The sequence below is a fragment of the Charadrius vociferus genome, unplaced genomic scaffold, assembly GCF_000708025.1.
Source record: "Charadrius vociferus isolate BGI_N301 unplaced genomic scaffold, ASM70802v2 scaffold105, whole genome shotgun sequence".
NCBI classification, from domain to species: Eukaryota; Metazoa; Chordata; class Aves; order Charadriiformes; family Charadriidae; genus Charadrius; species Charadrius vociferus.
Genome location: NW_009648543.1, coordinates 962,674 through 983,869, shown reverse-complemented (window position 1 = coordinate 983,869; position 21,196 = coordinate 962,674). Strand labels below are relative to the sequence as shown.

Here is a 21,196-nt window from a genome sequence, read left to right as displayed (position 1 = left end):
GGACCGGCTATTGAATAAGTTACAGAGATGCCTGACTCCCTTCTATTCATCTAGCATAAAACAACAGAATGCAGCTACCCAGCAAGTTCAGACAAATAGCTTTAGGACGCCAAATCTGCATTTTTCCTTGAGGAAAATAATCCCTCTCCCCAACCTCGCTTCCAAAGGAATTAAAAAGAATCTGCCAGCCCATCCCTCCAGGCTTGCCTATACAAAAGCAGCCCTCCATAAGAGTATTTATCTCTTGAGTCAGAATAGTTTTCCATCTAGTAAATAAAATACTTCTTGGTCCTAATAAAGAACAACAATTCATAGTTAATATCTTTAACAAGAACTTTTGATACAGTTCCAGAAAATAAACCTGCAACTAATATCCTGGGACTGAGAACATTACTGATCTTGCCAAGTTAATCTAGTGCGTGGCTTTGGAGAGTAAGGAAGATAATATAGACCCTCTGGGTAGGCTTTCTTAAAATGGGCTCAGGGAGGAGTAGTCCTAGAGACACAAGGATGAAGGCGAAAATACCCCTTCTCCTCTCTGTCATGGCAGTGTCTGCCTGGTCCCCGAGGAAAAAGTCATTAATGTGATTCGATTCCTGTCCCTCACAGCAGTGACACATACATGCACTGTAGCTCCTGTCTCAGATAAAACCCTTACCCTTAGTCTCACCGTCCTTATTTCACTTCGCTGAGCACAGGATGGCCCCAAAGGACAAGTCCACTCTGAGCTGTGTGAAAGCTTCTGGGGAGTTCATGGCCAAGAAATGCAGAGGCGTGGAAAGCATGAAGTATACAACAGGACAGAACAGGCAAATAAAGACGTACAGAACAGAGAAAACAAGAAATTGTTGAGAAACTGTTTTGTGAGAAGAACAGATGGATGGAAACAAAGGCTGCAGCAACTGTCCTTGCTAATACGTGATGGGCTTGGAGGGAGGGATGCAGTTGCCTGTCACTCCAAACCCAGGAGGAGGTGTTACGCACACCTCCTTGGTGTGTGTACCATTGGGCACAATAGGAGGAGAGGAAAGGACATGAACCCCTTGCCCAGCAGCTTCCTGTCCATGCAGGTACTGAAACGAGCGGTCTTCTGGAAGGACTGAACTTCAGCAGCCAAGCATTGGGGTATCATTCCTGTGTCTGGCTACATCAGTGGGTGTGCTGGGACTCCCTGTCATGCACACATGTGCCACCATCACTCAGGGCAGCAAGACGTGACTGGATTATCATGTAACCATGCCAGATGAAGCCAGGAAACACAATGCAGAAGGCTGTATGATGTTAAGCACTCATACCCAGTTTCTGGGTTGGAGTCCCAGAGACTTTGTGTGGAAAGATAAAGTTCACAGGATGGGAGAGAGCTGGAAAGAATTCATTTGATAGGGGTGGGCTCTGAAAGGAAATAAAATGGTAATTTGTCCACATTGGTTAAGCGTAGGTATGCCCATGGCACAAAAGGGGATTCAGTGCAAAAATCTCCAACTACTGTAGTTGGCTATTGAACTAGAAGCAGTATGGTTACCCTATCACAGTACTGTATGAGCACAGTAAATTTTAATCAACTGATTTAAAAGGCAAAGTTTCTTACATTGTGCTTGGCAATACATCAGAATTGTTACCAGCTGGACCTGACCTAGTATTTGCACACAGAGTTGTGCTCTGTCTGGTAGATCTACAAGGTAAACCATTTAGCTTGTGAGTCTTTTCCCAATTCTCCATTGCATAATCTGGATACACCCTAAGAGATACACCCTCTGGATACACCCAGGAGACAATGAAGTCTCCTGGCAGCATCTCTTCCGTTATGAGGGTATTGGTATTTGGCATCTACAAGCAGAGGGAAGAATATTCATTTTTGCTCACACAGTTACAAGGACTTGAGCAAGCAGTGACGGTTCATGATGCAGAATTTCTGTGACTTGCACCTACCTTCATTTTTGCAGTGTTTCTTCTATGCAGCATCGAGACCCCTCAGGAGGTGGCATTTCCCCAGGCCCAACACTCAGCTGGGATCCTTGTCACTGCAGGGGTACAAATGCTCCCACAGAGCTGGATTCTTCTCAGAGATGCACAGCAACAAGATGAGAATGGTCCCAAGCTGCAGCAAGGGAAATCCCAACAAGATATAAGGAAAAAAAATTCCCTCATTACAGTGGTCAAGCACTGCAGCAGGTTGCCCAGACAGGTTTTGAAATCCCTGTCCCATAATGACTGTACACAGCCCTGAGCAAGCTGCTCTGTGAAGCTAGCCCTGCTTTGAGCAGGGGCTCGGACCAGATGACCTCTGAAGGTCCCTTGCCACTGAACCATGCTGTGAGAGTGCTCTCTGCTCTCCCCTCTGCCCTCACCAGGCACATCTGATCATGGGTGAAACAGGATGGTGTGCTGCTCGCCCAGTTACACACTGGCCTCTCATACAGCTTGTAATGTTTTAGCACTTAACTCCCAGTCAGCCTGTGGGAGATGAAGCTTAGTTGGCTGAATCTCAATCACCATCCATGAATGACCAACGCCCCACTCCCCCCTCACAGGTCTGCATGAAGTGAGGGACCTGAAGCTATGTCTTCTGCTTCAGGCACCATGCCTTGTAAACCCAGACACTCAAGGTAACTCTCTACCTTCATTTCTTCCCAGCAGTCCCTCAAGGTCATGTTGTATTCCTTGCCCGTTCGACCCTCTCTTTTCATCACAACGAAACCAGCAAGGTCTCACTGCATCTGCCATGTCACCATCAGAGCCCTGCAGCAGCTGTGTGTGGACAACTCACTACCACTCTGGGTGGAGACTTCTAATGACCTGCAAGTAGAAGTCCTAAAACTCCTGCTTGCATAACTGCTTGCATCCAAGGAACAACTGAAGCAGCAGAGGCTATGCCTTGCTCAGCCAGACCTCGGGTGTTACCGAAGAACCGTTTAGATCTGTTCATCCCTCTGTATGCTCAAAAGACTTAATATTGCCTGGGAGCTCCCCTTGAAAATGCCAGGATTTGAGCCACTTACTGGCAATCTCTTTTGCTTCCTTTATCCCTGCTGAAACCTAGCTGTGATTAATATTCACATGTTCTGCTGGATTCTCTCTGAGCAGTACTAACAGACCGCTTAAAAGCCTTCAAGGTTTCATTCCTTTTGATGTGGTTTTGCTGGCCAATACAAAACCTGGATGAAATTACAGCCTGACTGAAAGCCATAACACATCATCCTCTTTAAAATCCTAGAGCTTCCTGACATAGTAATGGGTTGCCTTGGAATATTCATCTTAGCGTTTTACATTAAAAATCAGACAGGGTAACATGCTACTTGGGTAAGACAGAAGGTGATGGGATCACTTGCACAAGGTTGCAGATGAACCTTCTACTCTACCATGTGTGCTCCCATACGTGCTCTTGTCCCCCACGATAGTGGAGGTCTCAGGAGCCACCAATGAAGAATAGCAACTAAGTCTGCCTTTCCAGCCAAAGCCTTCCCAAAGGAGAGATCTGGGGAACTGCATGGATGCTTCCCTCATCCCAGTGCTCCAGACACAGTGGCTTCCCCAGACCACAAGAGAATAAGTTGCCACTGTGTGACTGAGCTACCCTGGGTGGTTCTTGGGACATCATGTTGCACTTAGGGACAGCAGCAGAACTGGGGTGCTACCAAAGCTGGGGATTTTGCTTATAAAAAGGTCTGTCCTGTGAGAAAAATAAGGCCAAACTCAAGCATTTTTGGTAACTACTGCAGTGACGTTGGTTAATAATAGGTCTGAATAGGAATTTTGTGAATTTTTGTTTCTTTATCTGAGCCCACGTCATTCACTCCTTTGAGCATCCACGTCATCTCCTATCATTCAATTCTAAGGCAAACACTGAGAAATGTTTTACAATTGCTCCTGCATCTAAGAACATTAGGAGGAGACCCACCTTGTGCTCTGGATGAGAGGAGTGGTGAAAGGAGGGCTCCAGTGCTGCTTTTCCCCAGGTGCTCTCCCACAGCACAGGGAAAGCATCCCAGCCACACCTGGGACTCTACAAGTCTTTGCTCTGTAATAATACATGCAATATTCTTACACATCCCCTAAAATCTCCAGGAACTGATGCTTAAAATAAAGTAATTCTAATGGACACTGTTTATGTTAGATGTGAGCTATGAGGACGCTTCTGGGGACATTGTACTTATAAAGCCACCAAGTGCTTCAGACACTGCCTGAAGAACACACAAAAGTCTTGGTACTGTTTCTCTCACAGCACACAAACATTCTCTTTATATATTGCCTTCCAACAGCTACAATCTCAGTTCTCCAAATGACAGTTTCTTACATTCAGTCAAATGGAATGGTCAATATTACATGAGTTGGACCTGGCTTGCAATGCTGTCCTGTTGACATGAATCTCTAAACGCACTGACTTTCTTTGGCAGCCCGATCATTCAGTGTTCACTTCAGAGTGGCACTGGTGTTAAACATGTGACAACAACAAGCAGAAAAACTGAGGCAGAAATTAACGCCTTTAGAAAAGGTCCCTCAAACAAAGCTTGTTTTGTCTGTTCTGATGTATCTACAAGAGCATAATGTTCAGAAAACATGAAAGGCAGCTTAGTGCCCAGACTCACAGAGGGAGCTGGGCAATGAGACTCTTTCTCTGGTTAATCCCTTTGTGGGAACATGGCCCAAAACACTCATTCTTGAAAGAAAAGGTCCACAAGCTCTGACATGCAACAGATAGTTGAGTTTTCAGTTGGCCTAGCTACGTGACTTGTGTCTTAGTTTACCGAATAAAAAGATATGCACCTAGACCAAAAAGCTGAAAGGCAAGGCCCATATGGATATATTTAAGAAAAGCCTTTTTTCCCTGTCTCCCCCCCTCACTAAACATCTATTTCACATGGGAGAAGGTTGGCAGGGTTTGGGCTCCAGCCATGAGGAACTCAGCCCAGCAGCCTGTTTGCTGGGTAGAAGAATTGAGGCATTCAGCACGGCTCTTGTTGATCCAATTACAATGGATTTACATGAACACAGTTGTGCGGTGAGCAGAAACTTTCTAAGTGGAAAGGTCTGCTTCAGTTGCCCCGCTAGCGTGTTTGCATGTGCCTGCCAAATAAACAACATCTCCTGCTGGGTGATTGGAAACAAGTGTAAGAATTTCTGGGTATACGATGCTAATCCCTACGGTATAATCTCATCTCGGCTCTACAAAGACTTCTCCGATCACCGGATCTGACATGGTTACACAGCAAAGCCTGTGAGTTGGCAGTGACAGCTGGGCCCACAGCCGCTCCAAGATCCCACCTGGAGCCGGGCTGAGGATGGGAAACTCCTGGGACTTGTACCCCTCCCATCCAGCTCCCTGGGAGTGCGACACTCCTCGCACGGACTCCTGTCCGGCACAAAACTTGCAGGTGGTGAGTGATGTGCTGCAGAGGGGTATCAGAGCTGTGTAGAGATGGAGACCCAGGGTGTGGAGATAGCGTGGAGCTCCAGGGCTCCACAGGTGGGTCAAGGCTGATCCTGCTGCTGTGCATGGCTGACATTGACAGCTGACATCTGGATAAAACTTAGGTGTATTCGTCAGGACAGCAGTTAAGGTTCAGAGGTCCTTGCTGCCAGGGAGGGCTGTTTCTACAGCTCTTGAGGAGACTACAGCAAATCCACCAAGCTGCCTACAAAGATGTGAAGTGGACATTTGTCCAAAGCATCATGATTGCGATGGAAGCATTTTCTCTCTCTCCCTCCTGCCAAAGAAACCTCTTAAGATTTGTTCAGAGGTGAACATAAACCTGAGGGTCAGCACGAGTCAGCTTTTGGCTTTGAACACAGAGTCCAAGCCTAGCCCTACACTGGATGTGCAGTAGACTCTGCTACCCGTTTCTAATATGCAGCATTGCAGAGAAATTCCCTCCTTACTGTCCCTAGATGAGTTTCTAGTAACACTAGGTATTTAAAAAAAAGAAAAAAAAAAAAAAGAAAAAAAAAAAAGAAGCGGGTGGATGGAACCCAATTTTTAGCTGTAAATACAAATCCTGTCCTGAAAACTCTGATATTATCTATCTGCTACTAGCTTTGAGAGGTTCAGCAATCAGGGAGAAGTTACCTATCTTTCACAATTATGAACTGAGCTCTGGTACAGCGAGAGCACAGCAAACAAACCTATGAGTGCAAAGCTGTACTAAATTAATAGGGGAGCTCTCGTCTTCAGTGCCCACATTTGCTTCCTTGGCTTATACTGCACTCAGTTCTGTCTCATTCCACTGGGTGGGACTGATCAGACTTGACAGTGGGTATCGCTCACTTCTTTGAAGGAAGAATGGTGAGAGAAGATATTTTTTAATCTTTCCTTTGAAAAGGGACAGTGGGGCTTTTTGTCTTCCCAGTCTCTTCTGGTTACTTTTATTCTTTCATTGCCATCTGTGTCCCCGATGTTCCTTATCTGTGTGCTTAAGTTAATCCCTTGTTATCTGAGGAAAGGACAACTACATGATTTTCCTGCCCACTCCCTAAAACACAGAGTAGAAAATTGCCAGAGCCTAGTATGAATATTAAACCAAAAGGCTTCTGAATAGCTCTCCTCGCGGGGGCCTACACACTTCTGCTCCCTCTTTCCTACTCAAGGCAGATCCAAAGATCCACCTGCGTACGAAGATCAGTGGGACTGAGGGGCAGAGCAGAGAAAGATTAAATAAAACCAAGACCCTCACAACAACCACAAATATGACATGGACCTCAGCAGAGCCCAGGTGGCAGGGGAGTTACTCTGTTGCTCGGGGCTTACCTGCAGTGACGACCGGATGCGTCCTTGTGGGCAGCATCAGAAGTGAGGAATTTCCTGTACACACAGAGGTGTTTTTCTGGAATCCTTCCTTTCTTTTCAGCCCCTTCCCTAAGTCTTCATAGCACTTTCCCATGATTCTGGCAATAGGAGTGAAACAGAAACTCCTGCTACCAGCTAGCAAGGGCTCATTTTCCAGGGATAACATCACTGCCTACCTAAGGCTCCCGGCTCAGCTTGTCCAGCTCTCAGAGCCCTCAGACACCCTTTTTTGGTGTCTGAAGGTGAGTCTGAAGGTGTCCAGTGGGCAGCCCCAGAGCCTGAGGCTTCCTATTTACTCCCACCACAAAATGTGTTGTTGGCACAGCACGCCTCAGGCTTTCCCAGGCTCCCCGTGCCTTAAACCACCGTGGGGCATACCCACACCCCTAACCCTTGGGGATTTGGCTCTTCAGTGCAACACAAGCCAAAACAGCTCAGGCAACCTAATCTCCAGCACTAGGCAACCATCCAAGGGTCCCAGGGCAGGGAGGCCTCAGCATAGATGCTGAGTACTGGGCAGCACCATCTTCAGCTGTGCTTGTCTCTCCTTGGGGAAAGGCACCAGCCTCTCAGCTAACCTCGGCTCTCCAGGCCTGTGGGAGAGATGTGCACACACCACCTGCCCTTCCTGCAGAAATCAGCCCAGCAGCCAGGCTCCAGATAGTACAGGACTTCTGCTGCCCCAACATCCAAGCCCCACACAGGTGCAAACACCGACCCTGACAGGTTTAGCCCGTAGACCACTCACCGCAGCTGGAGCACAGCCATTACCAACAGCACAGCATGGCAGCCCCAGAGACAGCCCTGCTCCGTAACTCCCTGGGAAGATACAGTCTGCCAATACAGGCCTCCCCCGCTGCACGATCCAGCCTGAGCATCCCCTTCCCAGGTGGATGGATTGAAGAAAATGGGAGAGGGCTGAGGAAGGCAGGACCCGAAAGCTGTGTGTGGTCCATTGAGGAGTGATGTGCAGCTGCTGCACTGCCCTTGGTCCCCTTCCCTAAGAAGGGGAAAGGAAGAACTTGAGGATAGACACCCTGAGCTTAAATACGCCTGGTATATCCCAGGACTGTTGTTCAAATCACCAGATGACAGGAAAAGACTGTGAAGAAGGAGGGGCATATTGAAGGTCACTTCTTGAGTGTTGGCTAGTACCCAAAGAAGAATGCAGGAGCCATAAGGCCAGAAGAATAGCAGAACAAAAGGCAGTATGACTCTGTCCCATCTCTTGTGTAGCAGTGCCGTTGCAGCAAAGCTCAAAGCTCACACACATTCTCATACCCGTCTTCTCACCAGCACCAGGAATCAGACAAAAATTACTTGCATTGGCACAGAGGACAAGCCATGCCAGCTAGCAGGGCCTCACCACACCTCCTGGGTTCCCTCTGGTGCTCCCACTCCCAAACCCGCCTCTACTCCACCACCCCAATCCTGGATGTTTCTAGGTGCATATCTTGACTCTTCAAGGATGGGAAGGCCTGAAGTTTCAGAAACTGGTCAGTGACAGTCATGGGAAAACAGCACACATTGCAAACTTTCTCTCTCCCTCTTTCTTTCTTTTCTTTCTTTCTTTTTTTATTTTTTTTTTTTTATTGGAGGAGTTAAAGGGGAGTTTTCCAGCTCCCCAGGTCCTACCACTCATTTCCCACTCTCAGCTCACAGAGTTATCAGCAATAGGTTCTTCTGAAATAGCATTCACCCACCAACAGCCCCAATAGGACAAGGCTGTTACTCCAGGGATGTCCCTTCTTTTTTTTTTTTTTTTCCCCTAACCCCACTGCTCATTTCACAGACTGCAAAGTGGCTGATAACACTGGAGCCAGGGCCTTTTTTTGGGTTTTTTTTTTTTTTCAGGAAGGTTTCAGAAGAGCCTGCTTACAGTTCTGAGCTCTTTCAGGGCTCCAGCCCTCCCTGCTGTCAGAAATCAGGCCACAGCTATATGATGTCAATACCACCCTGGGCAAAAGCATAGCTGGTAACCTTTAGCTGGCTGTTGAGACCTACAGAAATAGCCTGTGGGTGTAAGGAAGAGTTTGTTCAGCATCTCACCCTTTTAAACCTTTTTTTAGGAGAAAAGCCAGATACCGCTTCCATATTCAACACTCAGTCTCCCCAAAGTGATCATATGATTCTTGTCCTCGAGTGAACGGTATGTTTTTACTTCAGTAACCCTGCTTGGCAGGCTACTCTGTGCATTTGGTATTTTTCTGCATAAGAAAGTACTTTTCAGTCCAAACTTCTTTCCTTCTTTCTTTCTTCCCTTCTTTCCTTCTTTCCTTCTTTCCTTCTTTCCTTCCTTCTTTCCTTTTTCTTTCCTTCTTTCTTTGCTTCTTTCCTTCTTTCTTTCCTTCTTTCTTTCCTTCTTTCTTTCCTTCTTCCCTTCTTTCCTTCTTTCTTTGCTTCTTTCCTTCTTTCCTTCTTTCTTTCCTTCTTTCCTTTCTTTCCTTCTTCCTTCTTTCTTTCCTTCTTTCTTTCTTTTGGGGCAGACACTTGTCTACTCATCTCTGTGAGGTTGAAAATAGTAACCAGGGCTCAGGTGATCTTCTCTCTTCATGACTGAAGAGGTTATAAACCCTAAAGGAAGTTTTGATTTTTTGGTAGCCCTTTTTCAAAGCAGACCAAAGTTGGAATTTTATTAAGACAATGCAGTAAGAAATCTTCCTTCCTGACCAGGGAGGCAAAGCCCGCAGGCTGTCAGTGATTACTGATGGGGAGTTGTGGTTTCTGTGTCTGAGGTGGCAGAGGTGGTCCAGCTCTGCATGGCCCCATCTGGCCAGAGCACCGGGGATGTACATCCCTGTGCCCCGACTGCAAGGGGAGCTTCACCTGCCAGGTGGAGGGAGCCAGCGCTGGTCTTGGCTCCTTGCCCCTTGTCTGCATGTCCCTGTGCACATCCATGCACACCCTCCTCTCCTCTCCTGTCTGAGTGTGAAGCCCCATGGCTGAGCACCTGGCCACCGGCTGGACCTGCTCCCTCCTGGCAAGCAGCATTCAGCCCCCAGCACATGTGCACAGGGAAGAGGAAGGGGCTGCTCGTTGTTCAGTAGGACAGGGTCAGATGTTTTCTGATCTTTTTCCCAGATATGTTTTGGTTTTCTGTTTGTTTGTTCGTTTTTTCCACCCCAGATTTTGAAGCAAATGCTTTGTTTTCCAGGCCCTTTTAATTTTTTTTTTTTTTTTTAATTAGAGCTCATAGCTATGGTTGGAAGGGGACATGGGGAAATGGAAAAGAGCGAGCCCAGCAAAAGGAAATGGTGAACAGAGGCATCCCTCCATGTCCTCTTTGTTTAATAGAGACACTGTTAAAAAATTGTTCTGTTTTATTTAAAAGTCTAAATAATCATTAGAAGAGCATCCAGAGTCTAGGGCTCGAGTCCTCACCAAGGGTGCAGCAACCACCCAGCTGGAGATACTGCTCTCGCCTACTCTAACACGCTCTTTCACCCCCTCCCAAATGCAACTCTGGAGAGAAGTGGATAAGAGACAGTTCCTCTTCCCTCCCTCCCTCTTCAACTCTAAAACTCCAGTGGCAAAGACATTTGCTTACTCAGCAGCAGAGGAAAGACGATTAACCCTGTCTTTCAGAGGGAAGATTTTACGTCTGTTTGCCAGTGCCGCTTGGGATTCAGTGCAACCCTCTCTCCCCTATATTTCTAAAATGCTCAAATCAGGTTGCTTTTATAAGTCCCATATTCATTTTTTAATTCACTGAATGAATTAATTAAATCCTGGTCCTGTACAGGAACACTTTCAGATCATCAGGAAATGGAGTTTTCAGTGAATCAATAAATCCCATTAAAAAAAAAAAAAACAACAAATCAAAACAAACCAAAAAAGCAACAAACCCAACCAAACAAAAACCCCCAACAAATAAAAGTACAGTTCCAGAAATGTCTCCCCCTTACTTTCCAAAAGCCTGGATTTCCTACAGCACCCAGCATGCCGTCCCCTTCTGCCAGCCACCTTCCCAGGCCCCCGGCAGCAGCACTGTCACCACCACCCCCACCAGCCCCAGGTTCACCTGGAAGCCCAGGGAACAGCACAACATCGCTGAGGCCTCTGGCAAGTTTTGCTTTCCCCAGAAGCTGGAAAGGTGTGCTGAACATATTGCTTTCCTTTCCCCAGGCTGTAATAACTTGTTGGCATTAGACAACGGCGTTATTAAATGCTGCTTCTTACTGTTGCTGGGATTGTCATTCATTTGCTAGTTTACCAGACCCTTAGGATGGGATTAATTCAACCAAACTCAGAGGGCTACCATAGAGGGGTCTCTATTTGGGCAACTTATTTAGGTTTCCTTTAGGCAGTGGAAATGGGCTCTTCTAGTGACCGGCCCTTCAAAGGGGACTGTCCTTCAAAGAAAGGCTCAGGTAGGTTGGATGGATGGTGGCTCAGAAATACCTGTCTCTCTCCACTGAGAGGAACTTGTGAGTGACTTTTCCAGATGTAGATACCACCTTTGGAGGTGCTTTCAACTTCAGAAAAGTTAGATGAATGCTATTCTCAGAGACAGTGCATTTTATGACCCAGCACTCTGGGTGTCTACATGCCTTGAATAGCTCTGTGGTCTCTGCAGCATCCCGAGATGCCTTCCCCTAAAGCGACTGTAGCATGGCAGTAGTTTGCTGTTCTCAGTGATGTTGTAAAAGGGCTTACGGATGTCAAGATACTCTTTAATGTGACTGAGAACCATTTCCACTGCTTTGCAGTTCTGTGAGGTTATAGCATCGCATGATGGAGCTACTCTTTTCTTTTTCTTTTTCTTTTTCTTTTTCTTTTTCTTTTTCTTTTTCTTTTTCTTTTTCTTTTTCTTTTTCTTTTTCTTTTTCTTTTTCTTTTTCTTTTTCTTTTTCTTTTTCTTTAGAGAGAGGGAGCAAGGTGAGGCTCAGACATCCCATGTGTTTCCCAGAGGAGAAGGAAGTCCCTGACCCTCTGCCAGACCAGCACCACAGGACAAGATGGTGCTCCACAAAGGCTGGAATTGAAGTTTTTTGACCTCGACCAATGCCTGTGAAACAAGGTCAGTAACAAAACAGGACCCATCCCTCTCCCCAGACCATACAACCACAAATTCCAGCCCATTGAACCACATCATTTCAACAGCAGAGAAGTCCTAAGTGGCATTAAGCTGTGCCACGGTGGCAGCCTAGGTTCCCGATGTAGACAGCAGAGCACTTGAGAGCTTTCAAGCACCCTAAGCAGATGGCTTAGGTTTGTAGCACAGAACCACTCTCAAGTGCTTGGTGGGTTCCTGCCTACGCATTGAAGCAGTGAGCCCTGCAGTTGTCTGAGTAGATTAAATAGGTCTAACTGGAGGCAGCTAGCAGAGGGGGCAGACAGTCCCACCCTCCTCCTCCTCTCCCCCATCTCCAACCTTGTCCCTACCACTGCTGAAAGCCACTGAGCTATCTGAATTTTACGTGTTCCTTGTACAGGGGAAGTTTCAGCCAGAGCAACAAGCCCCAGAATTCCTCCCACCACTCGAAGAGCTGGTGTAAGGGGTGGGATAGGAGGCTGGGGAAGAGGGAAGGGTGCAACTTACCCCTTAGCAGCAGAGCATGGTCTTGGAATGGGCGAATCAACTGTGTAACCACATCTTTTAAAAGATGGCAGCAACAGTACATTTTAAAGTAACATTTTAAAGCCTGACCTTTTCTTTTTTTTCCCTTGGCTCCAAGGATCCCTACCACATTTGGCTTATATCTAGAGATGCACTCATTCCTCTCATTTTTTTTGTTTCTGAAACCGAAGAGAGAAGAGCAACCCGCGTCCCGTGGGCAACCTGCAGGCACCTCCATCCTTGGGGCACCCACATCTCGCCTCCCCAGGGCTCACCTGTGAGTGCAGCACACCCTTCCTCCTGGCTGGGAGACACCCCCCAAGAGGAGATAACACAGACCATCAAGGGAAGACCATCAAGTGAAAGAGATATGGGGTTTTTTTCAGTCCTATGTATGAACGAGTGTGGTGCGATAGGAAGCGATGGGAGGGAATCGAACTGCAGGAGTTTGCCCTGAGGCCTCGAGACCTCTGGAAGAAACCTTCTTTACTACACTCTTCACTGGAGCAGAGGCCTGTGGCTCTTTGGCTATGGCAGGAATCCTGCTCCCAAGGAAAACAGTCAGAGAAAAGGCTTTGATATCCCCATGCTACAGACTTTCTCCATAACAGGAATATTACGGCTGTATAAGAGCATGTGTCACAGGAAGAAAAACATTGCAGAGATAGAAAATGGAATAGCCCACACAGATCTATCAGCTAACATAAAACTAGAAAGAGCCTTGCACAGCTACATTTCTTGAGAAATATAAAAAAGGCATCAAAAGAAATTATGTCACTGACTGCAGTCTGGAAAGAGGTGCAACTAAAAATTACTACATCCTTAATCTGCTTGTGATAATTTTACTCTGTCCTGTTCAAATGAAAATAACAGACAGAAATGATGTAATCCTGGCAAGTGTTACTTTAATTCATCAGAACTTATTCTATATCTCTTTTCTTCCAAGCAATTTTATAATGAAATGGGTGCAGATAAGGTTGTCCTCCAGCTGTAGTCTTCTTTTTTGTTCTCCGTTTTCACATAAACTCCATATAGATGGTAATATACGCACATATACAGAGAGAGATACTGGTGAAAAGTAAGCTCTTTATGACCATTAGACATCTTTCACTAACAATGCTAAAATGTGCAGATGCTTCTGTATTTAGAAAGGATTTTATGATGAAGAGATGGACATCTAGTGAATGGAGTATCTTCTGCTGCACGATTTACACTACACCTGGTTCTGAGGACTATTAGGGAGCTTTAATTCCCTGTAGCAAATCTGTTATCAAGCCTGGGATAATAGTGAGACAAGAACAAATAGTGAAGATTGCTTGTGAGAGCTCGGGTTTGCCCTGCTTTATATTCCACTGTCTTTTTAATTTGGGATGGGGGTTCTTTGGTAATTAATTGACACAGAGCTGCTGCAACAAGCTACGTGCAAGAACCTTTTCCTATCACGTTTCCTATCAAGACGGTATTTGGAAAAGCCTTGCAACCACCAGAAGAGAGCTGAGATTTATACCGAATGCAGTATTCATAAAAAGAGCTGACAAGCCTGACAGTGCTACAACAGTCAAAGGACAAATCCTGACGCTTTCTACTTGGGTTGATGCTTTTATCTTATAATGTTACTTGGGAAATTGAGATATGATGGGCAGACTCTTTATATGATGGATTTTAAGCCTAAAACTCAAGTAAAATCTTGGATCTTGCATATTTAAGTGGTATTTGAAAGTGCTCCTTAAGCTCCTAAGCCTTTTACATGTTTTCGACAGAGATACTCAAGAATGTAATAAAAACACATTGATTTTTACGTGAACCTTACTTCAAAAAAAGGAGCAAAAAATATGCTCATTATTTTGCTTAGCTTTTTATTCCATCATTATGGCACAAGATAGAACTTAAAGACAACATCACTGAATAAGTCTTCAACTTCATTAAAATTAAGACTAATATGTTTTATAAAATTCTTTTGATATGATACACTTTCCCTTATCAAGTGATAAAAAGAATTTTCTCTAGAATACTGAAGTACATTGCCACCTGCTGGCCATAAACAATTTTGCAATTTAAAAACACCAGAACGTGTATAAAACAGCAACATTTAACAATGCAACATACAGTTATTGAAGAAGTATTATTGACCCGGACTTTGGCACAATATTTATAGAAATGCAGCTGTGAACTTCTCCAAACGTCATGTTCATTCCTGAAACTCTGTGTGACTCCCTTTCCTATGGTTGTCTGTATTTTTTTGTCTTTCTCTAACTTTCTTAATGCTGAAGCTTTGTCATTTCAAAGGAAAAGCCATATTCTCTCTCAGTTGTTACACACCTCAATTTATTGGGTTTGCTTTTCTAAAATTTGGATTCCAGTTTATTGTTTTAGAACAATACATAAAATCATACATTTATAAATATATATATTATTATCCTGTATACATAACATTGGGTTTCCTCTAGAATGGGAGGGCAGACCTTCGCACTACATCCTTAGTTGGGTTAGGCTTGGCCTTGCTCTTAGTTGATTCTCTGAGCTGCTTCCTATCAGAATCTAAAAAAAATATTTTTACAATCTTGTATCAAATTTTAATTTTGTTTGCAAATATATTTATAAGAAAAAAAATATTTGGTATATTCCCCTCTAAGCTCACTACTCCCCTTATAAAATATATGGCTTTTCATGTTTCACTCTATTTTAGTGTTTTTCAATAGGCAGTGAAAAGAAGGACAACTTCCTCCTTTAACAGTTTTTTTTTATATAAGCACAGAAACCAGCTTGTGCACTTTCTATAGAATTCCAATGCTTATCATGGTAATGTAAGTGCAGTGATTTAAAAAAAAAAAGCAGTCATGATTGATTGACATCTGTATATGAAAACATAATATATGATTATCATACAATACCCATTACAGAATATACAATCATCAAAACTGCAGATATATAAATACATTTTTAGCAACATCAAAGCAACAGTTTTATCTTATACACAGCATATGCATACAGAGTTATTAGACTAAAATTTTCATCTTGTTTTTTCTCAAAAGCTTGCTGAAAAACAGGAACATACTGCATTTGTAAATGGACTGCTTGACAGTGCTGTTAAGAAATTAAAGTGAACAAAGTTTAAAAAAAATGTATATGCAGTTGGTAAAAAACAAAGAAGCCCTCCTCATTTTCCAATGTCACCGTTGTTTCGCTATGAGACGGAGGCATAGGTATGAGTGGCAGTTGCGCAGAGTCCGATCATACAAGGGTTTCTGGAAGGGCATCAGGGTTATCAGCTGATAATAGCTCCCAAATTTGCCACCTCTCCCTTTGCCAATCATGCCAGTCCGCTTCGGAAACATTTTTACTGTTCTGACTGTGAGGTGTTGTGGAATAGATGTGACCCGCTTGGGTTTGTGGGGCTGGCCGCTCCTGCCTGGAGGTGGCCTGGTCAGGGGCCTTGGCTGGCGGTCCTCCAGCTGCTCTGGTCCCTGAACTTTTTTCTTGGCGTTGAAGTCTCCACAAAGAGTGCAACGTTGAAGAGACGCTCGACCGCTGTGATAACGCAGAGCTTGTTTTTGCTGGGCCCGGGTAGGGGGGTGGTGGCCGTTCTTTTCTGTAGGAGGGTTTGGCTGTGCTTTGTGAACAACCCGCGTTCGAGTCACGCCCACTGAGGTCCTCCACACTGCTTAAAGTCAAGTGCCGCTCCGACTTTGAGTGTGACAGCTCTGAGCTCCTACTGCTGACTTCGATTTGTGGGTTGCTGCACACCCGAGACACCGTGGGATGGAGCTGACACTCAGGAATGGCAGCAGTCGTCTGGCTCCTTCGCATGACCTGCCTGCCGGTGTCCAATTCGGAGGTGCTGCCCTGCCACCGAGGAGAATACATGGCGAGGTTCCCCTGGGAAAGAGAGCACTGTCCGGGTCGCAGCAAGCTGCTTTCGTAAATGTTCCCGTAAGAACCTGGGGGCCAGAGTCAGAAAGACAACACGTCATTGCTTTTCTCCCACATCACACTGTAGAAGAGGGAAGGGGGCTTTTATCATCAGGCTGTGCGACTGAAGGGGTATCAGCCTCACCACCGGCTGAACCTGGGGACAGAGAGCAGCAGCCCCACATCTATCTGAACCACGTCCAATATATTACCCGGTGACTCCAATACTTTGCTCTGACATATAGCCCTGCAGCACTTAACACCTTTCAAATGCTTGAAAAGCAGGGGGGTGTTTTAGTCTCACGGTTCCTCTGCGAGGTGGGTGCAGATGGGAGAAAAATAAAGACGGGATGGGTCAGGGACTTGCCAGGACCACGCGGGCCGGCAGCAGGGTCAGCAGGCAGAGTTGCCAACCTCACAGCCACCACGGCAGCCATTCTCAGATCCCCACCAGGTGTCCACCTTTCCATGACTTTTAGAAGAATGTAAAACTATTTTGTGAAGTAATTTTAAAACAACTCTTTAAATTATCTTGTGACAATTTGAAATGTCACCCCACTTGTATAACTACTGCGCCCCCTGTATTTTATTGAACAGTCACCTTTTAAAAGTCCAAGTCTGGACAACATGAATACTCCTCCTGGTTTCACTGCAATTTCTCAAAACCAAGAAATTGTTTTTGTCTTTGCTAGATTTGGGCTTAAAATTTGAAAAATAACTGACCTGTCATTGCTGGATCTTTGCAGCCACTTTTCAGTGTTGAATGCCAGGTGCCCCAGATATCAAAATGATCTTCAGAAACATCTAAATAGCAGTAAGAGCAGGAAGAAGACGATGAGTTGAGCCTCTTAAAGCCATTATTTAGAAATATACAAATGGAACGGTAAAACCTCACGTAAGTCGTTAACACATACTAGCATCTGACTTACCGTGCACCTAACACAAACATCTCAAATGTATTTGTTCACAGTTATTTGCTGTTTCAGGATCAGATCCTGTAATGGATTCAATAAGCTCTGTATGGACAGGACGCCCCGAGTTTGCCGAGAGAGTGGAATTTCCCCAAAGTCCTCTGCCTTACTGAAGTCAGTCAAAGAAATTTGCACAAGAACAGGAGGATTTGGTCAAAAGAAGGTAGTCCATGTGCTTTTTACAGGAAAGAATGGCAAAGCTCCCTCGGGCAGCCTCAGCCCCAGGGGTCACTGTAAGGCATTGCTCTATCAACCCGCAGCATCGCTTGGGTCTTACAGGGAAGAGCTGTCACAGAATAGAGATTTAATGAAGTGCACACATCAGGTATTGTGCTGGATTATAACTGTTTCATGCCTTTTTCTGATTCCATCTGGCAGAGAAGGAACTGCCTAATTTGCCATGGTCCAGTATAATTGTTATGCACATTGAAGTCCAAAAGATGGTTAATATGGTAAAACTTCATGTAATTTCCTGTTCATAACTTACTAGAAATATGACGAAATTTTGAAACATATTCAGAGATCTAGACGTTGAATAAGGAAGATAAATGCCCATTGGCATTTATAGAGCACGCAACTGACATAATAGTCTAAATCCCATTAATTCCAAAGGGAATTAAGTGCTTAACTAGTACCTCTGAAATGAAATGGTTTTAAAAATACTATCAAACAGTAATCTGCATTCCCAAGCATTGAAAGTTCTTAAAGTTTAGCTCACTAAATACGCATTTCATGAATGTAATTTAAAAAAAAATAAAATTAAATGAAAAGCATCTTGAAGTGCTGGTGAGCTGTCAGTTTAAACCACAGTTCTTTATAGAAGAAATCATTCAGGTGTGCACTCCCTAGATAGCTATGGAAATTATGGATCCCTGCACTAGTATTGCTGGGTGTGTAATTGGTAGCAGATGTAAGGCTGTGAAGCTCAGCTGTGTTCTCCAGTGAGAGGTTGTTGAGGTCCTTCATTTCAATTGGAGAAAATTTGTAGCTTGATGTCTTAAAGTCTCAGATTTTTCCAAAGTCCAGACCATAACCTTGCAGGTATTGCAGTCCTACGGAACAGGACTAGAAATCGGTCTTTCCTGTCAGCCTGTCACAGACAGGCTAAAAAGCAGGACATACATAGTACTACTTAAGTAAATAATAGCTCCAAGTTTTGAGAAATGTGATACCAAGAGCATCCCTGACAGCTGGCTGAGCTAACAAGGAGGACTGAGCACAGACCCTTCAGGTTCAACACAAAAAAAGGATGTTGGTCAGTCATTTCTTCTAAGGTTATTTACACTATTGCTCCTCAAATCCTGGTAGCTGATAATACAAAAATGACACTTTTCAATTACTTAAGAAAGCCCCATCAGTCAATGAGGAGGAGGAACAAGAGCAGGATGTACTCTACCTTTTCCAGCCTGTGACGCAGAAGAATTCTCCTTTGTCTTTGGTTGCAAATGTCCAACCAGTGTGTACTGTTCAGGTACCTTGTACAGCTTATCTGGGCTGCGGGCAACTTCTTCTTGCATTGCCAGAAGTGAGCGCTCAGACAGTACTGGGGAATTGTTGTCGTAAGGGGAGACATCTCCGCTTGAAGCTTTGTTGGAGTCTGTGGAAGAATGTCTTCCTCCTGTAGAGCAGGAACCTTCTGATCGCAGCATCTCAGGGCTCCTGAGAATTTTTGATAAACAAACTACTGTTAATGAAAAATGCTTGATCTTCACAGCTACAGGTGCACTTTGACATCATAGAAATAAAATCAAATACAGGAGTATGACCACAGCTGCTGAAATGAAAACACTTCAGAAGCAGTACAGAGGTGAATTTTCCATGAGTAAAACTTTTGCCATGAAGTGGCCAGCAGAGGCCACTAAAAATCAAAAGATGTTGCTGTCAAGAAAGAAAACAACAAAAAAATCACGCAACTGTACAGTTCACCACAGGAAATTAAATAGTGAATCAATTCCTTATGTTACCTTGACAATTTAGTTTGTTGCAACAGTAAATCTGAGGGCATGATAAGGGAAGATTAGTTTGATGCTAAGCATTATGCTGAAATCGCTTCTTCCATTCTGAAGTACTACACAGTCAGAGACACCAAAACCTTAGCTTGCTTCTCATGCTGTGAGAAAGATCCTCTTCTAGAGACATCAGAAGGTAAATATGCTACAGGGGACAAGCAGATGTATCTCCTGCACTTCTGATGGGGGCAACAAACAACTGGCTCTGCTCATAACTTCTACAACTTCTTTTACCCTTTCACCTGTACATCACCAACAGCATGGACTGCATTTAATTTGGAAAAAAAAAAAAAAAAAGGCAAGCAAAACACCCACCAAAGTCCAGCCAAGGCTTACAGAGACAACTCTTTTTTGAAGTGTGCTGGGAACATGGAGGGAGTTTTCTTGAACTGTTACAGTTTACTACGCAGATAGGAGGCAGTTTGTGAGTCACTGAACATCTCAAAGAATATGTAGAAATGCTCTGTAAACAAATATAACTTTTTTTCCTATCACTACTCCCTAATTTGTATTTCTATTACACATTTTTCATCTCCCTGCACCCTGATCTTTGTTTCTTAGATTCTTATCTTTTGCTTCTCTTGAGTCAAACGCTTCTCTCAGTGACCTCATGTTAATATCTGCTCTAACCACATGTGATATGACAGAGGCTCATTCTGGTAAACGGGTACTGAAAACAGTCAGTCCTTCTCAGAGTCAAATCCAAAGAGAGCTTGAACTGAGTGAGCAGCCAAAGCACATTTCTTGTTATGAAATAATAACCCTCTTTCCAGACAAATGAAATAAAACTGAAGAAAGAAAATAAAGAAAACACAAGTGGTAAGACAGGCTACTCACAGCACACTAAACATAATTAAACACAGCAATAATGACCAAACTTAACACCGCTTTCAAGCTGGTTTTTTTTCCCATCCTGGTTGATTTACGTATTGCATGTCCCAAAACATATACACTCAACATCATGATTATTATGTTACTCAATATTCCATTATTTTTTTTCAAGCATTAAAAGCAACCATAAAGTGTTGGGAATTAACTAAGTTTACTCCTCGGTAACTCCCAGACAACCATCACTGAACTGATCCTGAACCTTAACTTGGGCCAGCTCAAAAAATCAGAGCTGCCATTTGGCAAAGTAGCACTGTCCCAGGCTTCCCAGTGTGGCTGCTATGGTAATGCTGCAGAGTCATTAAGAAAAAAAAAAGGAAATCATGCCTCAATTATGTAACTTCCCATCTCAACTTCTCATCTGAAGAACGTGTCCAACTTAAATTAATGTATAAACAGCCACACATCGAAGAATTGGTCCTTTAAGTATGTACAATTCTATCACAAATCTTTTCTCTCTTTTTTTTTTTTTTCCCCCTTACTCCTTTCTTTCTGCCCTCCTAAGTTCTAAAAAGGCTTGTGCAGTGAGTGTGAGTTAAGATGAGATTTAAGCAATGTCTTGGGCATTTTAGAAGAACCAGAAAGACCCGAGAGAGATGGAGAGAAATGTTGGCATTTGTAGGTTTCCTATGAGCAAATGTCTTTCTCTCCAGCTTTCTAGACTGAATGTGATCCAAACCTCACCCTGCTAGCATACAGACATACTTAGTACTAATGCTGACAACAATAAGGCTTATCGCATGTACATCTTTGCAGAATCAAAACCTAACTACGTTGCACAGGGCAAAGAGAGAGGCATACCACCACTTAGCCATGGCAAGGTAACACAAGGAATAGGGGACAGGGAAATGGAAATGAAAGAATGTGGGAACATAAAACTTGAGCTTTGTGAAACACTGATTTCATGTCTTACCTTGAATGATCTGTTATAGTCTATCTCTTCTCAAGACAGAGCTCCTGATAAAAATTTACTCAAATGGAAACTGTCAAGTCTTTGGAAAGACCCAAATGTTCAAGTTCCTAAACTCATTTACAGTTTTTGCTAGTAAGCCCATGCAATTATATATATATATATATA

At 44.1% G+C, this 21,196-nt stretch overlaps 1 protein-coding gene across 1 annotated transcript in view; it reads right to left on the bottom strand.

Moving 5' to 3' along the window:
* Positions 1–15,572: 15,572 nt before the first annotated feature.
* The window catches only part of ARHGAP6 (Rho GTPase activating protein 6), a 128,541-nt gene continuing 122,917 nt past the window's right edge, over positions 15,573–21,196 (bottom strand). Inside the window, exons 11-13 of the mRNA XM_009885952.1 lie at positions 18,618–18,880; positions 16,974–17,054; positions 15,573–16,279 (exon numbers count right to left, since the gene is read on the bottom strand). Of these exons, the coding sequence (XP_009884254.1) occupies positions 15,573–16,279; positions 16,974–17,054; positions 18,618–18,880 (1,051 nt within the window). The remainder of the gene's footprint in view (positions 16,280–16,973; positions 17,055–18,617; positions 18,881–21,196) is intronic.